An 18,450-nucleotide genomic window follows, 5' to 3' on the forward strand; every position below is an offset into this window, starting at 1 on the left:
TTATGTATAATACAAAGTTTTGTAGAATTCAAAAGTTATAGTATCATTTTTATCTCAGGACCTTTGTAATGTTTACATAATTTCTTTATTGGGGAATGTTCTTTTGGGAAACTGTAGAAATTACAGAATTATTTTGTAACAAAACCTTGTAACACAATGAAAAAGACAAGTTTAACTGTTAATCAGATTTTAAATAGCATGTAATGCAGTGTTATATCTTCAGCACCAAATGTCACTAATCAAATGAACATCTCAACTCAACCCCTGGAAACCACGCACCTCATATAACCCCTCAAAGAAAGAGTTTTTATCCTCTGCACTCCACGACTCCCACTGCCTTCGAACTTTCTTCTTGTTCCCTTCCTCTTTTTCCCCAGATATGGCAGATAAACTCTTTGCTGTGGTTTTGCTGCTTCCACCAGCACTGCCCACAGTAATGCCGGACGCATAACCAGAAGCAGCAGGACCCCCCTCAAGACCTAATGAAAATTAAAAACATTTTAGTAGGTAAAATATATTCAGAAATAAAAGTGCAGTCAAAGACATCTAAACAAACTAATTCCATTCCTGGTCCAGTTTGCAGTTTGGATTTCTTTGCACAATTCACCATTAACAATTTGCATAATGTCTTGCTGCTCTCTGTCTGGCTGCTTTTGCAAGCTTTTGGCCTCTTTGCGCGTTGGGATTCGATTGTACCTCATGCCGGGTGCTCAGAGAATTTAGCTTCATTGATGGGTGACGTTTCATCTAAGTGAAACCTCAAACCAGTTGGTATTCTGCCGCTTTTCTTTTCTGAAGGCAAATGATGCTGCCTCATAGATGACCATTTTATGAGATTTCCGAGCTTTGCTGGCATTCCTTGGGAGGGTTTGGGTATTCCTTGGAGGGTCCAGAGTTGAGAGCGGATGAGCAGTTCTAATAAATGTTGAAGTCCACCAACATTAAATGGAAATGTTGATACGTGGCTGGCCTTTCTGTTTGGACGCATGTACAAGATGTGGGAGTAGCTTTTCCTTGTTCGTGATGAGTGAGTGGTCAGTGTTGCATTGACAGGCATCAACATCTATATACTAAAACTCCCGTTTGTTTGTTCCTGAACTACAGCCAAAATGGTACACGATAGCGCAACAGTTTTAGGCCCACCTTACTCACCCTCGTCCCATTGGTGCTATTGGAAGAAGTTTAATTGAAAACGGTGTTATATTTTTCAAGTTATTCACATTTTAAAGTTTACATCTAACTCCGAGGGAGGGAGGGGGGAGGGAGAGGAGGGAGGATAAGGGGGCTTGAGGGGAATGGAGTGGGGGGGGGAGGGAGAGGGGAGGGGGGAGAGGAGGGGGAAGAACAGAGGAAGGGGAGGAGGGAGGAGAGGGTGCTGTACCAATGCAGGAGAGATTTGGGCCCAATGGGTCCACTTGGTCTAGTTAACCGATAAAAGTGAGCCCTTGAAACAAAATCTAAGTAACCAATAAAGCTTTCCCAAGGTTCCTCAAATAATCCCTGGTACATTACAACAAATTTACAGTCACATTGCATCCTGAATCATACTTCAAGGCCAAAATAACCAACACTTCCATGTTTACGCATAGTACAGGTCCACCAGCGATTTTCCGACAACTGGTGGTTCCGGCACCTCCTTTCATCCGGACAAAATCTGGAGAGCGCACTTGAAACATTAAAAATGTTTCACCCAGGCTGGGTGAGGGGTACATTATCGACCTCCCGGGGACTTCTGCGCCGATCGGCGGGTCAAATTCCCCCCCTATGGCCAGGGCTCTGGAATACCGTCCCGGGCGGGAGTCGGCAGATCCGTTCCCTTAGCCGACCTCCATGGCCAATCGACGTGTCGAATTTGCTGGCTGCGGCCTGAGCTCTGGAACTCCTGCGGCTGACTTTGGGAATCTTGGCTGCCCAAGGTCCGGCAAAATGGTTAATATGGCAAGGCTCTGTAACCAAGGGTGACGGAAAATCAGCGGTTCACCTGTACGAAACAAATTACAAAGAACCTATTGGATTCATACTGTATATGTGTATAAATATGATACTGGGACATAGAAGCGTGACATAGACACCCAAAAATTAATTGTTGTAAAAATCAATGCAAACACATTTATTTACAAGTTTGACAACCGTCTGACTCTATCAAAAAGAAAGAAAGATAGTTCCACAACCGCAAGTAGTTTTTTCAGGTAATTAAAAATTTACCATAAAAGTGTTAACGTACGTAACATGGTGTCTCAATGGCATTTTATTGCAATGGTAGAACTTCTTTTTTCTAATTCATTAAAGGGTAGTTATTCATCCTATCCGTGGCGGTCCACAATGAAATTGGACAGTAAACCAATTTATTTACCGTCAGGCCATTTGACAAGTAGATTGGAAGCAACAGTTTGACAGCGTGGGAATTTTCGCGATGTTTTTGGCCTCCGCCATTACATGTAAAGTGGGCTCCAAACCCAGATATTCAACCCAGAAACCAGATATGCATCTCCATTACATTTTCAAAGAATGCCCACACACTTTTCACAAAAATTCACGTAACCACTTAAAAAAAATTTTTTTTAATACAGCTCTTAGTAAACTGGAAGTAAATCCGGTTTATTCCTTGTTACGGTGAAGCTTGGTTTTCAAGTAACCTATACAAGGTGTTATAGTTCAAAACTCTCAAGTACTTACCGGCTTGTCAGTGATTTCAGCGAAAATTAGGACGCCGGAGAAGCATTGACAGTGTGGGAATTTTCGCGATGTTTCAGAAGGGTGTAATCTCGACCTGACTCGGCTAGTATTTCCCCCAAAATACATTTAAAATACAAACAAAATCTTGCCTTTCAAAACGCAAACAAGATGGTGTCCGATGGGCAGCTTTCATTAGGAAGATAACGCTGGACAATTGAACGTCTCCTGTATTTAAACAGCAGACGCTCCGAAGACACGAAGGGTCATCAGGCTGCAGCACCGTCAGCAGAAAACTGACAAACTACACTGACACTTACTTATAAAATGTTTTTATAAGTTGACAAATCCACCAGACATGAAAACAGCGGGTTAATGATGCCTGCTTATGTACGTAACGATTTGGACACGGAGAACAAAATAAGCACATTATGTCTCGTTTGCTTTTAAGTATGTTGAGTTAAGAATTTTTGGACATATATATTTATTACTTGGCTTGAGCATCATAGAAACAAATGAATATCGATCCGAAAAATATTCATTTTTCATGATTTCCAACGGCATCTTACGTACTTAACTCTCAGGACACGATGAGTTACGTACATGAGCATGATATTTTTTACTCTCCCAAATGAATATGTGCAACTAATTTCTCCAAGCAAAGTCGGGTTTGGAAAGGCATATCAAAGGTCCTCAAAAAAAATTTGTTTAGACAAATGTAGGCCATTACGATACGTATATATTTTCACATAAGTTATGATGTGTAAAAAATATCACATTTATGTGTCCGATTATGGGTCAAAATCAAAAACAAATTTCAATTTTACAACAGTTGAAGAAAGTCTGGAACCATAAGTTTATATTATGTATTACATGGCTATATGAAGTACCACATACAAGCAAAACTTTCCCATCAAGTAAACAGAATATACTTTTGCAGACAAATGAAAATAACATAAAAAAATCTCTCCAGTATCATATTTTTATACATGTGTGTAATTGTCAAACTTAGCATACTAGTACCGTGCCAACCTACAGTCATTCACCAAATTATATATTCACTCACTTCAGGAAATTCACTACATAAAATTTATTAATGGGAAATTCGCACTTCCCTACATTCAAAAACAGATTTTTAAATGCTTTGAAAAATCAAAAATATGCTGGAAATCTAAAATAAAAACAAAAAATGTTGGAAAACCTCAGCAGGTCACAGAGCAGCTGTGTTGGGAGAATCAGGGTTAACAATTCAGGGATACATTTTAGATTCAATCAATGTTTGGTCCAATGGATCAGGTAAGTAATGAATTAATGTTGAACAACTTAGAGCAGTTTCCAAATTTCAGCCCATAGGGTTTTATGATTGCTATTTCTCTCTCCATAGATGCTGCCTGACCTGCTGACATTTCCAGCATTTTGTGAATATTTTGTGAATACAACCTTCGCTTTGTACCAGCATCTGCAGTTTTCTTATACTAATGGTGCTGAATGTCAGCTTATGGTTTTTTTTACAGAGTATACAATTGCTGAGGTTAGCAAAATAACACTTACTTATTTTTGAAGCGGCTACTATTTTTAGTTACCAATTTTTTTCAGTCAGATAGGTTACAATTGCAGTTACCTGTGGCTGGAACTCAGGATCGATAAATTGATACATGAATTGTGTTTAAATGTTAATATACTGTACTTAAGAAAAGCAAGGAGTTTTTTTTCTCAGTGTCTTTCAGTTGCTTACTCAGCCATTAAAAGCTTGAGCTCCAGCACATATTTTAGACTCACAATTACAGCAAAGGTCTTGAACCATCATAAGAACAGGTAGAACTGACAGCAGTAGCAACAGCAAACAAAATCACAGATTAACAAACTAAAATTCAAAATAAAAACAGAAAATGTTACAAACACACAGTGACATCTGTGACATCTGTGAAAAGGGGGACGGAATTGTACTTCCGGTCAACAGCGTAGAGAGGTAATTCTTACTTTTATTTTGGACATGGTGCCAAATCTGCCATATATTTCCAAAGTCAATTTAAATTTGGATATCTGGCATTTACAATGATTTGTATTTATTATAATTACAAAATAAGTTATTTTGTAACCACAAATCACAGACAGTGCAATTAATTAGTTAGTTTGCAAAAGTGGCAAAAAAGCACCCCAAATTCATAAAGAAAATGCAACAAGTTTGCACCCGTCTTGTTCAGATTGCACCAGTCACACTCATATTAAACACATCAGGTCAGGCAGACTAGAGTCGATTTTAAACTTGATCATAAATATCATTTTCAATGACGATCACTATAAAAAAACATATTTAAGCAATGTGAATGTAAACAACTGAATAAATCACCTTAACTATCCAAAACTATCAAATGATTATCCCTTCTGAATTTTAAACCTCTGGTGGAGATTTAAGAAAATATGCTGCCTTTAATACTAGACAGAATATGTATTCTAGCTCAAAAATCGCACAGTTTCATTATTTTGAAAATTACAACTGATTGCTTGTGTGGTAACAATAGCTATAAATCCTTTAATATGACAGAAACCCAGTATCAAAGCTGCAGGAAGATGTTAGATTTCTGTTCAAGCATATTCATTAACAATTGAATGCATTAATGGAATGGTTTGTAACCTATTCCTCAATGAAAACAATAAAGCAAATTCAGGAGCAGCAGGAAAATAGAAATCACATTGACTATTGTTTTGCCAAGTAGTAACGGGTAAATAAACATGATGAATGTGTAATCATGGATTATATTTTAGAAGAGGTTGTAGTTTTAAATCAAACCTCAGAAGCAATTGAGTGCATTAATGTAACGGTTTGTAACCTATTCCTCGAAGTACATCATTTTCATATTTTCACACACAGAATTTTAAATCTGCCATTAATGAAACAAACAATGCAACTTCAAAAGCAGTAGGAAAATTTCAAAGTATTTAGTGTTTATTGAAGAATTATATTCCTCAATTCACATATTTCTTTGAAACATGGCTTTGAATTGGAGTTTAGGCGAAGATAGAAAAGCTTCCTTCCATCACAGCTATTAGGACCCCAAGTAAAATGACTAAGAGTAGTCCCAGATCAGTTCCTGAGAACATAAATCTACTCTACAAAAGTGCTTCCAGACATTACATGTAACTCTCACTAAGGCAAGCCATAAGCATAGCTAGCAGCAGGAATTCATACGGTCAGAATAAAGTACTCTTTTAGAGGTTAATATAGCTTACTGGAACATTTTTGAAGCCTGCTCTGTTTTATTCTTTCTTATACCTTAGCCAAGAGTGTATAATGTCAAGAAATGTCAAGAATGTCAAGAAAATGCTATTCAGCACCATTAGTGGAGCCTTATTTTAGCTGAGCATTTTTGAATTTTTAAAAGCCTTTGAAAGTAAGGATTGAATACAATGTACAAAAAACTGCACCAACATGGATGCATAGCATAAAATAAATATGCAACTTACCTGCAACAGCTTTTTTTTGTACGTGGTATAATTTCTTACAACATTCCTAAAAATAGTCTAATTCTGAGACACAGCCAACTATATACTTCAGTTCATACAATTTACAAACCCGTGTGCTCCTGCTGTTCTCATAAGTGAGAAACCATCTGACACAAATGAGATAATTAAATGCATTTCACTTTTGTGTTAAGTAAAATGAGTTAAAATGGAAAACTAACTTTTATATCCAAATTGTTCAAAGGAAGATCAATTTCAATGCAATTTGAATGTATGTGGTGGATACACAAACATTGCATATTAGAACCACCAAGCATCGGAAATAATGATTTAACAAAAAAAACATATTTAATTGTCAAATAATTTGAATTGTGGAATATAAATTATAAAGCAGTATGAATTTAATGATTACAAATGCAAAGGGATTAAGAATCAATTTCCCAACGAGGACCACTCTGCATGCTACAGAGGTTCATGTTTGCAAGCGTTCCACCATTGGCTTTCACCTCAAGTTGAATTAAGCTCGTGGTTTCAGCAACAAGATGAAAAGCCGTTGGTGACTGATGTAAATAAGTGAACCTATTTGTTCACACCTATAAATTTCAATTACACATTACAAATGTAAGTCATTTGAAATGATCCGTAAAGTGTATTTTGAAAACTATTATTGTCTTGTTCTAGTGCAATATCTGTATTACAATTGCTTGCGGTCAATACTTCAGCATATCATATACTGTGACGGGAATGCCTCTTCAAAAATAAGCAAGTGAGTGGATGCTTGCTGAAATGTTTAACAGGATAATAAAATGCACTTAACTGGTCTGCTCAAGTATGCAAGTATTTACGTGTATTAATTTGGCTCTACTGTTCAATTAATTGAGGGCCATTCACTAATGAAATTAAGACTCCAGAGATAAGAAAAGTTGCCAAACAACTGAAATTGTCATAGCAGCTTAGTATTTTGCCTACATCGGAAAGGCAAAGTACTTTAACTGAATTAAAGACACAAGGTTGAACTAATCTTAGAATTAAGAAAATTAATGGGTTACAGATGCAAAGGGTTCTGAGATTGCAAGTGATCTGCATAAACACGAGAACAGCAACACAAATTGTTAAGGACATAAAGAGGACTAGAGTTTTTTTTAATACCTCAAAAGTGGAGAAGCAATGCTAAATTTGTACAAAATGCTAGTTAGACCACTGAGTATTGTGTGCATTCCAATCTCGATGATACAAAAATGTTATACAAAGAATTTAGCAGAATTCTGAATTCACCAAGGGCTGTGTCTCTTTTCTCATCAAAAGAGAAGACTGGATAAGAATTATTTAGCACCATAAATAACAGGTTTGATAGTGTGGAGGCTGCTTCACTTATCTACGAGTCTGATAAAGGTTGTTCATAATGCACTAGAATAAAACAAAGCATGAGAATACCAGTAACAGATCAAATACAAAATTCAGGAATTTATTTGCAGTTATAGGACCTCACTACCACAGGAGTTGCTTGAAACGGATGGCACCTGTGTGCCAGGGACAGATGGGTAAGAGGAAGAAGAAATAGAGGGATATTGGTGCAGCGTGGAAGTCGATAATAACGATAGGTTTGCAAAGTTCGTAAACAATGGCTTGGGCAAGATAGGCTAATGTTCAGCATGTCTGGAGTTACTGCCATGTAAATATCCAATAATAACAATAATTCCTGCGTGTTACAACTGATAACCTAACTACAAAGCAAAGAATAAATAGATCTAACAGCCACATCACCAACCATCGTTGAAATATTGGCATTTCTCAGACTTCTGAAGATAACGTGCTTGATTTAGTTTTTTAATAAGCAACAAATTGTTTTATTGCTAATTCTCCACAAAAATCAAAAGTTTAAAAAAAGCTTCAAATTATGTCTTTACAAAATTTAGTCCTTAGAAAATAAATGTAATTAAATCAAAGGCCTTCCAAACCAAAGAAACAATCAACCAATATCTAAGTACCACAATATGTGAATACATTGGCCAGTAAATGTTCCATTTCCAATCACACTAGCATTCTTGTCATGATCCCAAGACCCACTAGTTTAGATGGACATGATATGAATGACATAGAATAAATGGATAAGAGCAAACAACTATCAGGCAGTCACTCATTAACATTACATAATTATTGCAAATTTAGTAAAATAATTTAATGGTCACTTGGAAAGAAGACTGTTTTAATTCAAGAGCATAGAATTCAATATTAACGTACAGTTAACCCTCGTTGTAACCGAACATGAAGGAATGGTGTCCATTATTGCCGATTGTCCGCTTTAACCGAGTACGCGTTACTCCGTGAAACGAGTTATTTTTAAATGCAAGGTATTTAAATGTAATATAACAGCTAAAAATGTACTTTTGTTACTGCAAGCTAAAAATACTAAAGGCTGTTTGCTACATTGTTTAATAGAGTATCATTGCGCAAGTATCGATCAAAGTCATTGTATGTCGATTTCAGTAACCTCCTGCAGTGTAAAGGGCCTGTCCCACTTAGGCGATTTTAAGGCGACTGCCTGCGACTAGGCTGTCGCCGACAGTTCGCCGGGGTGTCGCGGGCATGATCGTGAGGAGTCTTCCAAAGATCGTAGTGGATCTCGGCGCGTCGCCGAGAAATCAAACGGTTTGAAATCTCTCGGCGACAGCTGGCTTGTTGCCAGGTATCGTTGCTTCTTGCGGTCGCTGTCACATGTTGTCCCCAGGTTTAATAGGTTCTCTTAGATAGATTTAGAAGCACATAATATTAAAATAAGTAAAGTCATTTCAAAATTCCATAAAATGCTTGTGTTTAACCAATTTATTTACGATCAGGACATTTGACAGGTAGATTGGAAGAGACAGTTTGACGGTCAAGGAAGCGTGGGAATTTTCGCGATGTTTTTGGCCTCAGCCATTACATTTAAAGTGGGCTCCAAACCCAGATATTCAACCCAGAAACCAGATATGCATCTCCCTTACATTTTCAAAGAATGCTCACACACTTTTCACAAAAATCCACTGAACCACTTAAAAAAAAAAATTTTTTAATACAGCTATTAGTAAACTGGAAGTAAATCCGGTTTATTCCTTGTTACAGTGAAGCTTGGTTTTTAAGTGACCCATACAAGATGTTATAGTTCAAAACTCTCAAGTACTTACCGACTTGTCAATGATTTCAGCGAAAATTAGGACGCCGGAGAAGCTATGACAGCGTGGGAATTTTGCGATGTTTCAGAAGACGGTGTAATCTCGACCTGACTCGGCATTGTCGTGGTCATTGTCGTCGGGTAAAAGAAAAGTTTGGCGATCTGCTACGACTTTGACAGTCGCCGGCAGTCGCCAAAATGATCGCCTAAGTGGGACAGACCCTTAAGTAGCAGCCTGTGTTCTTCGAAGAGACGACAGCGACTGATTACTGTGGGGATGCTCTGTCCACTATAACCAAAATCCCTTATGAAGAACTCCATAATAATAAGGGTCGACTGTTATCAACAGGGTTTCTATGATCATAAAATGTTCTAATCATAAAATGTTCAGGATTCCATCATCAGAATCAAAAACATCTATTTTCATATTTTGCACTATAGATGTCAAATATTTTAAAATCCTGCACATTCAGCATTTTCATCCTCATGATATTGTTCCCTTTGGATTTTTGATAGGTTTATTAACATTCAATGGGTTTGGGGAAGGATTTCACATACTAATCCAAAACACCATGAAGGTAAACTACAATAAAAATAATGAAATTACAATTATTTGGGATGTCTCAATGTTCAAACTCCGATGTTAGATAACAACGCTTCATCTAATCTAAATCAGAGCAAAGAAAAGCTCCAGGTGATGGAAATCCAAACCAAAAAGCAGATGCACTCAGCAGGTCAGGCAACATGCAGGGAAAGCAATAGGATTTACATTTTGAGCTCAGGATCCGTTAGCAGAACTCGAGAAGACCAGCAGATATAAAATTATAGAAAAAGGGAGACAGAAGAATCTGTGTGATTAGAGCACAGAGCAGTTTTCAAGGTGACAATTACTTTAAAAATATGACTTTTGAAGACAGAAAAGAGAAATGGATTAAACTGAAATGGAAAGTACTACCATATCTGTGGAAAGTGAGGAATAAAGTTACCTGAAACTGTTAAATTCAACATTCACCCCCATGGCTGTAAGGTACCCAGATCTCGAGCGTACGTTAGGCATAGTTGGAGCAATGTAGAAGGTTGAAGGCAGGGATGTTAGAGTGCGATCAGAACAGAAAATTAAAGTGACAGGAAACGGGAAGCTCACAGCTGCCTTTATAGACTAAAGGGCCTGTCCCACTTCGGCGATTTTTAAGGCGACTGCCGGCCTCTAGGCTGTCGCCGCACGGTCGCCGGTATGTCGCGGGTTTGGTCGTGAGTAGTCTCCAATAGTCGTAGCTTTTTTCTGGTCGCCACGGAAATTTCTCCCTGTTCGAAAATTTTTGGTGACAGCTGGCTTGATGCCAATGATCGTAGCTTGTCGTATCCTGTCGTGGGCACTGTTGTAGGTTGTCACCAGGTGACTTTGGTTGTCGCCGGTGCTGATCCACCTTTTATAAGAATTTTGTTTGTTTGAATAAAGTAAATTTTGGATATTTTGACCAAAGATTGATGTTTGAAGTTATTGTATTTCAGAGTAGTTTCTCATGGCATCTCTTTCAAATATTTTAATTTCATTAATTTTGACCAAGAAAACAAACACAAACACAAGCAGTGCATGTGCACTGCATTGAAAAGCAAACTCTTTTCATTTATTTTGACATTGCACTGCATTGGGTCTCTTCAGGGACAAGGGCTTCAATACAATACAATACATCTTTATTGTCATTGTACAGGTGTACAACGAGATTGGGAATGCGCCTCCCATACGATGCAATAAATTAATTAGCTAGTCAGTATTAATTTAAACAACCCAATGAGACAAATTATAACAGTTTTAAAACAGAGTAAAGTGCAAGTAGATCTGTGCCGGTTCACTGTGCGATGTGACCATCCGGCTCAGCAGGACCGGTTCATAGCAGCTATGGCCCTGGGGATGAAGCTGTTCCTGAGTCTGGAGGTGCGGGCGTAGAAGGCCTTGTATCGTCTGCCCGATGGTAGAAGTTCGAACAAACTGTTGCAGGGGTGTGAAGAGTCAAGATTCACGATATATTTATTTGTCATCCAAAAAACAAGTTTTTTGGACGAAATTTAGTCACCCACAGTCCAATAGTAAAAGCAATAAAACAAGCAAATTACACAACCCCAACCAACACACAAAAAAAAAAGAAACATCCATCACAGTGAGTCTCCTCCAGTCCCCTCCTCACTGTGATGGAAGGCCAGAATGTCTTTTCCCTTCCCCTGCCGTCTTCTCCCGCGGTCAGGCTGGTGTCGTTGTCACGTTCCAGGCCGCGCTGGACGGTGAAAGGTCCACAGCGGGCCGACCCAAGCCCCGCGATCCGGGGCGGGCGAACACGCTGTCGCTGCCGCTGTTGCTGCACGTCGGGGCGGTCGTGGCTCCTGACATTGAAGCCACCGCCGAGCAGAGAAAAATCTCGCGGCCTATTTCCGCGGGACTCTTGTGAAGAGTCTTTGTGGATGCTGGTGGCTTTTCTGAGGCATCGTGTGTTGTAGAAGCCCTCCAAGGCTGGTAGCTGTGTTCCGATAGACCTCTTCGTGGGCTTCTTCTTCCGCATTCTTCTTGTCCTTCTATTATGCAGAATTTTTAGCATGAGGGCCGCTGCAAGCAGCAGGGCTTGCTTTGATGTAAGTGCAATGCCATCATATGTTGCTTCCTGGCAGTCATGATGCTGAATGATCGGAGACCCTACCCAAATCCATTTTTGCACCAAAATTACGTGAAATGGCTACCGTTGTCATCAGTTGTGACCTGACAGGGTCGTAGCTTGTCGAGGGTGGAGGTAGGTTGACTTCGATTGTCGTAGCTTGTCGTAGTCACTGTCGTCGGTGGACGTCCTAGGTCACGGCGACTGGGTCACCCGTTGTCGGCAGCTTGCCATCACCTAGGTAGTAGGTTGTCGTAGCTTGTTGTTGGCATTGTCGTAGCGCGAGTTGTAGAGATTGTCATAGGGTTAAAAAAAAAACGAAGATTTTTTGGCGATCTGCTATGACTTGGACAGTCGCCGGCAGTCGCCTTAAAAATCGCCGAAGTGGGACAGCCCTTAACTGAGTTGCTTGGCAAAGTTATCACCTAATCTGCGTTGGATCTCTCCAATGTAGAAGAGACCTCACTGTAAGTATTGAACGTAATACGATTATTTAAAATACTCTAATACACTTAGTTACTCTTCATTTAAAAATACAATTTTGTTATGAGTGAAATTATACTGTCACATTTAAATGAAATTGCAAGTTATTTGAGAGCCATGGCCAAATATTCTCAAATTAAATTACCTGAAGTTAAAACTTAAATCAAATGGCATTGAAATCAGATTAATGAATTACATCTGAATAATGTAATTGTGCACTTTAACAGAAGGCCACTAATAGAGAATTTAACAGCTGGCTGTTTTGCACAATGAATTGTGCAAATCCTTACTGTTTCACCTCAGTCCTTTATTACATATCATACACTGCACAATCAAATTATTTTTCTATTCACAAATTAACTGATGAGAATTATCGGCAGCATGTTAAAGGTGGTAAAAATGTCTGAAATAGATGAAAATGTAGAATTCTTTTCAGATTTTAGAGATGTAGTATTACAATGATCAACCGTTTTCTTAAAGTGTCTGCACATTTTCCTGTGTTGTACTAAGTGCAACAACACGGATTTGTCACCTATGGCCATGCACTTCTGGCATCGCGGTACCCACGAAACACTTTAAATTTGTGATAATGCACTGAGTAGAGTAAGAAATGCATCATTTGGGGAAAAAGTCAAATAAAAATTACAGTAACTGATGGGTAAAAATTTGATTGTAGAAGTGTTTTAAAACTAAATCAATATATTCTTTGAAAAATTGTACCAAACCTACTTTCTGTAATTCAGGTTCTGTTTCACATAAGCATCAACTACAATTCCGTTCCACTCAAAGATCAAGTTATATGCTGAAAAAACTCCTACAGTATATTAAATTTAAAGTGATTTGTTTATGAATATATTCTAGGGAATCAAATACATATACCAGTTGTGTGGAATATAGCTTCTCCAGTGAAGAGAATTAAATGTTATTCCTTAAGTGACTTCCATTGCAGAGCAGTGAACATACAGGCTGCTATAGCTGCAGGTTACATACAGAAAGTAATAATCAATTTATATACAAAACTTATTTATAGGAATCTTGGTTATAACCACTTTTACCATAAAGAATGAGAAATTGTTGAAATAGCCTTGAAAATAAGCATTTTACCCTTGTAGAACTCTAATGTGTTTGATGTCACCAAACTTTAACTGGCAAGAACCATCATTTTACCTTTTCCCTTATTGTTCTGGAAGCTGTTGGATCCATTAGAAGCAACTGGATCTTTCCTTAACCTCTTGTTGGGAGGTCTCACACTGGATCTTAAGAAATGATGTTGATCTGGGCTGGTGGCAGCTGCTGAAGTATCTTCTCTCTTTGTGCTGTGTTCAGATCTGCAGCCTCCTTCTTCACTCTCCCCATCTCCTTCAGCACTCTCCTCGTCTCCAGTTCTTTTACACACTCTTCTCAGCCCTTCATCGCTGTTCACCTCCGCACATTTCGCCGTCATTCTGAAGAACACAAAACAAGGCAAAAATCAGTAAAATACATACTTTAAAGCTTTTTTATTTCTATATTTCTAAAGCCTCACAACTTGCAACTGTAAACATTTTTTCCAACATGGCCGCCGTTGTTTTTCTCCTGATCCCCCGATCGCTGTCCCGCAACCACCCGCTGAAAATTTTGTTCTCCTCGTCCAGGTTGGGGTTCTGAAGCGGAGTCTCTGACACAGCCGGAGGGGGAAAGGGTTTTTCTTCGACTCTTGAAGGTGTTCGTGTTGAGAGAGTTGCAGTTTCTCGCAGCGTTAATGTCTTCCTCCTTCCCCTTGAGCTTCACTCCAAACCCGCGACATGTCGGCCGGGAGCAGCTGAAACCTCCACACACTCGGCCGGAATAAAGCGTCTATCCCTCCTGTTCATACCCATTCTGGCGGTCCTCGGCAGCCGAAACTGTCTTCTTCCTTCTCACCATGGGCACGGCTTGTTGGTGCGGGGTCTCAGCGACCAAAGGTTCACATTTCCAGCTTCAGAAAGTGGCTGCTGTCTTTCCCCCTCTTCTCTCCTCGGGCTTCAACTCCCTTCGCCACAATGAAATTACAAACACATCTACTCACATAAATAAACCCCGCAACCCCCAATTTCATGCCATCCTCCCGCCAGCAGACCCGGACAGACAGGCTGCTCCCCTCTTTCCAGCACCTCAGCAGCTTTTAATCCAAAACACAAATGTCACCAACTCCACTCTCACTCCTCTCTCTGCCTCTCTGAACTTTGCTCGCTACGTCACCACAGCTGTTCCCCAAACTTCAGCACAAACTGCCGTGAATAGAAACGCATTATCACCAACAAGATCAAACCCAAAATATATATTTTTGAATCTAAGAAGATATCTTATGTGAGAGTTTATTAAAATATAGTCACATAAAATGAAATCTACCCATCAAACAGGCAGAAGTTGCCTCTCAGCGTTACTCACGTTCATTGATCTCAAGCACCTCTCAATGTTTGAAGTCTGATTAGGAAAGTAACTATTCTAAATACTTTATGCCTTATCCTTTCTAAAAGTTTAAGGAACTAACATATTTTATGGAATAAGCAAAGATTTATGAGTGAGCTACTCAACCGATTCTGCAATTCAATGTAAACATTTTCTGGTATGCCAGATGAAAAGTATAACTCTATTAAACAAACACAAAGAGCAATTATATATATTTTTAAATCACAATGTCAGTGTAATAGCATACTTCCACAATGCAGTTTAACACGTTCATTAGTTAAAAGTGGAACTGTTGGTCTTTAATAAAATAAGTAATGTTCTCCAGAAGCAAAGATAAACCGAAAAAGGTATTTTGCATGCCCAAGTAATCAAATTCTGTGATATACTATTTATTGGATAAGTTGAATAAGTGTTTATCTTATTTAATCAAAACTATCATGAATTGGTGGTCAACCTTTAGTTTATCTGTGAATAACATTGATTTAAAAGTATAAATATAGACTATATTATTTCCGCTGAAAAAACAACTTAATATATTCATTGTAAAATAGCGTAAAGCTATTCAAAAGTCCACTTTGATTTTGTAACTCATGTTCCAGTTAAATCCTATTACAGCAAAAATATTTGTTCTCGTGTTATAAATATTTTACTAATGTGAGGGTACCATGACTGATGATAAAGAAATCATATTTAAATAATAGTTTGCACCTTTTCCTAATGATGTTTGCTCCGAAGTTCAACAGTGCAAAATGGCCATCAAAAAACCTATTATTAAATCATCCCTGATGTAATGCAATTTTCTCTGACAATTCACTGCACAAAAGACTATTGAAATATTCTGCCAAAGCAAAATTATTGTATAAGAACTATGTTTGAAAATTTTCTCCAATGAAATACCCCTAAATGTATAAGATCCTGATACATAAGGAAGTTTTATTTCCAATCTGGTGAAAACAATCTGTGACATTCATCACCATCCATGTTTCTGTCCCCAATTGACACATGATTATGACACTTCGAAACCAAGCTGACAAGCAATTCCGACTATCAAACCTTTCTGAGCCCTGACAATCCTCTCACCTGGAACCCAATAATGTGCAAGGTCCTCACACTTCGTTTACACTGAATCTTTACCAAACAAACTAGAAAACCCCACGTTATTCGGGAAAGGCATGTTCGGTTTTCTGTTAACTAAAAAGGGAATACTGGATAGATGACAACAGACAACTCACCAAAGGCATGGAATAAAATAATTGATACAGCATAGTAATCGCTCCATTTAACTAATATTCATTAAAACCAAGTGATAGTTACATCAGTAATAAACATGTTTCAACGTCATATGGAAACACAAACGAGGATTGCTGTAGCTTTCACTTTTATCACTTTAAGGTACAAGTACAAAAGTACCTACCCCACGCACAGCGATGGTAGTACTCAGTTCCAACTTTTTATTGTTCCAATTATATATAAATTATACCTACACGCACAAATCGGGAAGCGAGGTCCACGGCATCAACACGCCTCGCTCGGGGTTGATGTTGTTGGAGCCAATGTTGTTTGGTCCTGGGGTAGTTTGCAGAGAGAGTGAGTGTGGTCGCCGGGGGAGAGAGGGGACGCCGTTTCCAGGGACGCCGCCGCCGTTTCCTGGGCCCGCTGGGCCTCGCCGCCTGCCCTCCTGCCCTTCCCCCCTCACCAGCAACACAACCCCGCTCTGATCAGGCTCAGCCCCAGGCTCCCGGGCCCGGCGCCTCCACTTGTCAGGCGCCCCACTGCCCCTTCACATCCTCTCCCCGGTTCATTCACGTCCACCCGCAGTCGCTGTCACCCGGCGCTCGGCGCCGCGTCGCCGGAGCCCGCCCCGCCCCTCCACCTCCCCGTCCCCGCCCCGCCATTGGAGCGTCGCGCGCACGTGACGCCCGCGGCGTCGGGGCAACGGGTGAGTGGCAACGGGCCCGACCAATCACAGAGTGAGCCCGCCCACCCGAAGAGAGTGACGTAGACGCTCCCAACGTCAATTCCTGGATGACAAGGGTCAGGCTCGTTGATGAGCAGGAACAGCAGCCAATCATAATCCAAGGATCTCTCCCCGGACCCGCCCCCTCCCCGGACCCGCCCCCAAACATTGAAGACCAGGCAGAGTTCAGTGAGCTGGGACAGGAGGAGCAGCGAGCGCCTCCAGCTGATCAATGAAGGGACGTCTGTCAGCAACGTCTCACAGGTTCAACAACACTGCCTGTTACGAAGATAACTATCTGCATAAAGCAATTTCATTGTTCAGAAAGTATTTCAGGATGAATTTAATGTAAGTGTCTCTATTTTTAAGGAAAATTGCAGGATTAATTTCAAAACGTTGTGGCTGAGTTGGAGGCAAAGTTGACGCAAATTGTGAACAACTGAGGCCCCAGTACCGATCCCAACCTGGAAATGACCCATTTATTCTGAATATCTGTTTTCTGACCATTAGCCAGTCCTCAATCCAGCTCAGATTTTCACTCTAAATACCGTGCACTCTTTTCTCGCCCCCAGTCAACAATCTCATCTAAGACACCATATCAAAGGCCTTCTAGAAGTTCAAATACAGAACATCAAATAGTCAAACTTTATTTATTCTGTTGGTTACATGGTTTCCTTTTCATAAAGATATACACAATAAAGATGGAGTAACTCAGCGGGACAGACAGCATCTCTGGAGAGAAGGAATGGGTGACATTTCAGGTCGAGACCTTTCCTTTTCATCTCTCCTTAATGCTCCTAGAAAATAATGATCCTGTGACCATGTCATAAAATAATAGAATCAAACATATTCCCAATTGCAGGTGTGAAGCCATGTGGTCTATATATATATTTTTTCTCCCTCTTCATCCATTCTTAAATGCCACGGTTGCATTCTCTACCTTTCAATCTGTAGAATTTTAGAAGATAAATCCTTCCTCCATAACCAACTCAAAACCCTAGGATTCAGATCATCAAGGCCTGGGGATTTGTCACTTTACAGATTCATTAATTTGTCTACCTATTTGGTGCCTGATTTAAAGAACATTCAAAGGTCACCAATGAGGTAGATGGGAGGTCAGGATCACACTCTAGTTAATGAGAGTACCGTTCAGTTGCTCGATAACATCTGGGAAGAAACTTTTCCGGAATCTGGAGGTATGTGTTTTCAAACTTCTGTATCTCCTGCCTGATGGGAGAGGGGAAAAGAGGGAGTGACCAGGGTGAGACTGGTCCTTGATTATTCTGATGGCCTTGTACCATGGCCCAGCAGTTAATTTTGCCCTGCCTTGCCCCTTCTTTCCAGCTTTCTCCTCTTCCTCCCCCCCCCCACCCTACAAAGAGTCTGAAGAATGGTCCCAACCTGAAATATTACCAATCCATGTTTTCCACAGATGTTGCCTGACCTGCTGAGTTACTCCAGCACTTTGTTTTTTTTTGTTGAAATGAAGTTTTATTGCAGTCTGCTACTAAAGCGGTATTTTCCAAGATCTGAAAATCACAAAACTTTGTCTCTCCTACTTATTTATTTTCCCCCTCATTCCTTTGGTTCAAAGTCCCATTGTTGGCATTACCTGATCTCCATTTTTTCATTAATCTTGTATTTTTACC

General features: G+C 39.6%; 1 protein-coding gene across 3 annotated transcripts in view; it reads right to left on the reverse strand.

The window, feature by feature from the left end:
* Positions 1-16,645, reverse strand: part of cramp1 (cramped chromatin regulator 1) — a 62,022-nt gene extending 45,377 nt beyond the window's left edge. The window contains exons 1-3 of one of the 3 annotated variants that reach the window (XM_078418235.1): positions 16,329-16,645; positions 13,582-13,859; positions 280-479 (exon numbers count right to left, since the gene is read on the reverse strand). In XM_078418235.1, coding sequence (XP_078274361.1) covers positions 280-479; positions 13,582-13,859; positions 16,329-16,360 — 510 coding nt within the window. In that variant the 5' untranslated portion in view covers positions 16,361-16,645. Of the gene's footprint in view, positions 1-279; positions 480-13,581; positions 13,860-14,269; positions 16,287-16,328 lie in introns of those variants that run through there. The other 2 variants (XM_078418236.1, XM_078418234.1) reach the window with 2 other exon arrangements.
* Between the last annotated feature and the right edge of the window lie 1,805 nt (positions 16,646-18,450).

Source organism: Rhinoraja longicauda, chromosome 21 (genome assembly GCF_053455715.1).
Source record: "Rhinoraja longicauda isolate Sanriku21f chromosome 21, sRhiLon1.1, whole genome shotgun sequence".
NCBI lineage: Eukaryota > Metazoa > Chordata > Chondrichthyes > Rajiformes > Arhynchobatidae > Rhinoraja > Rhinoraja longicauda.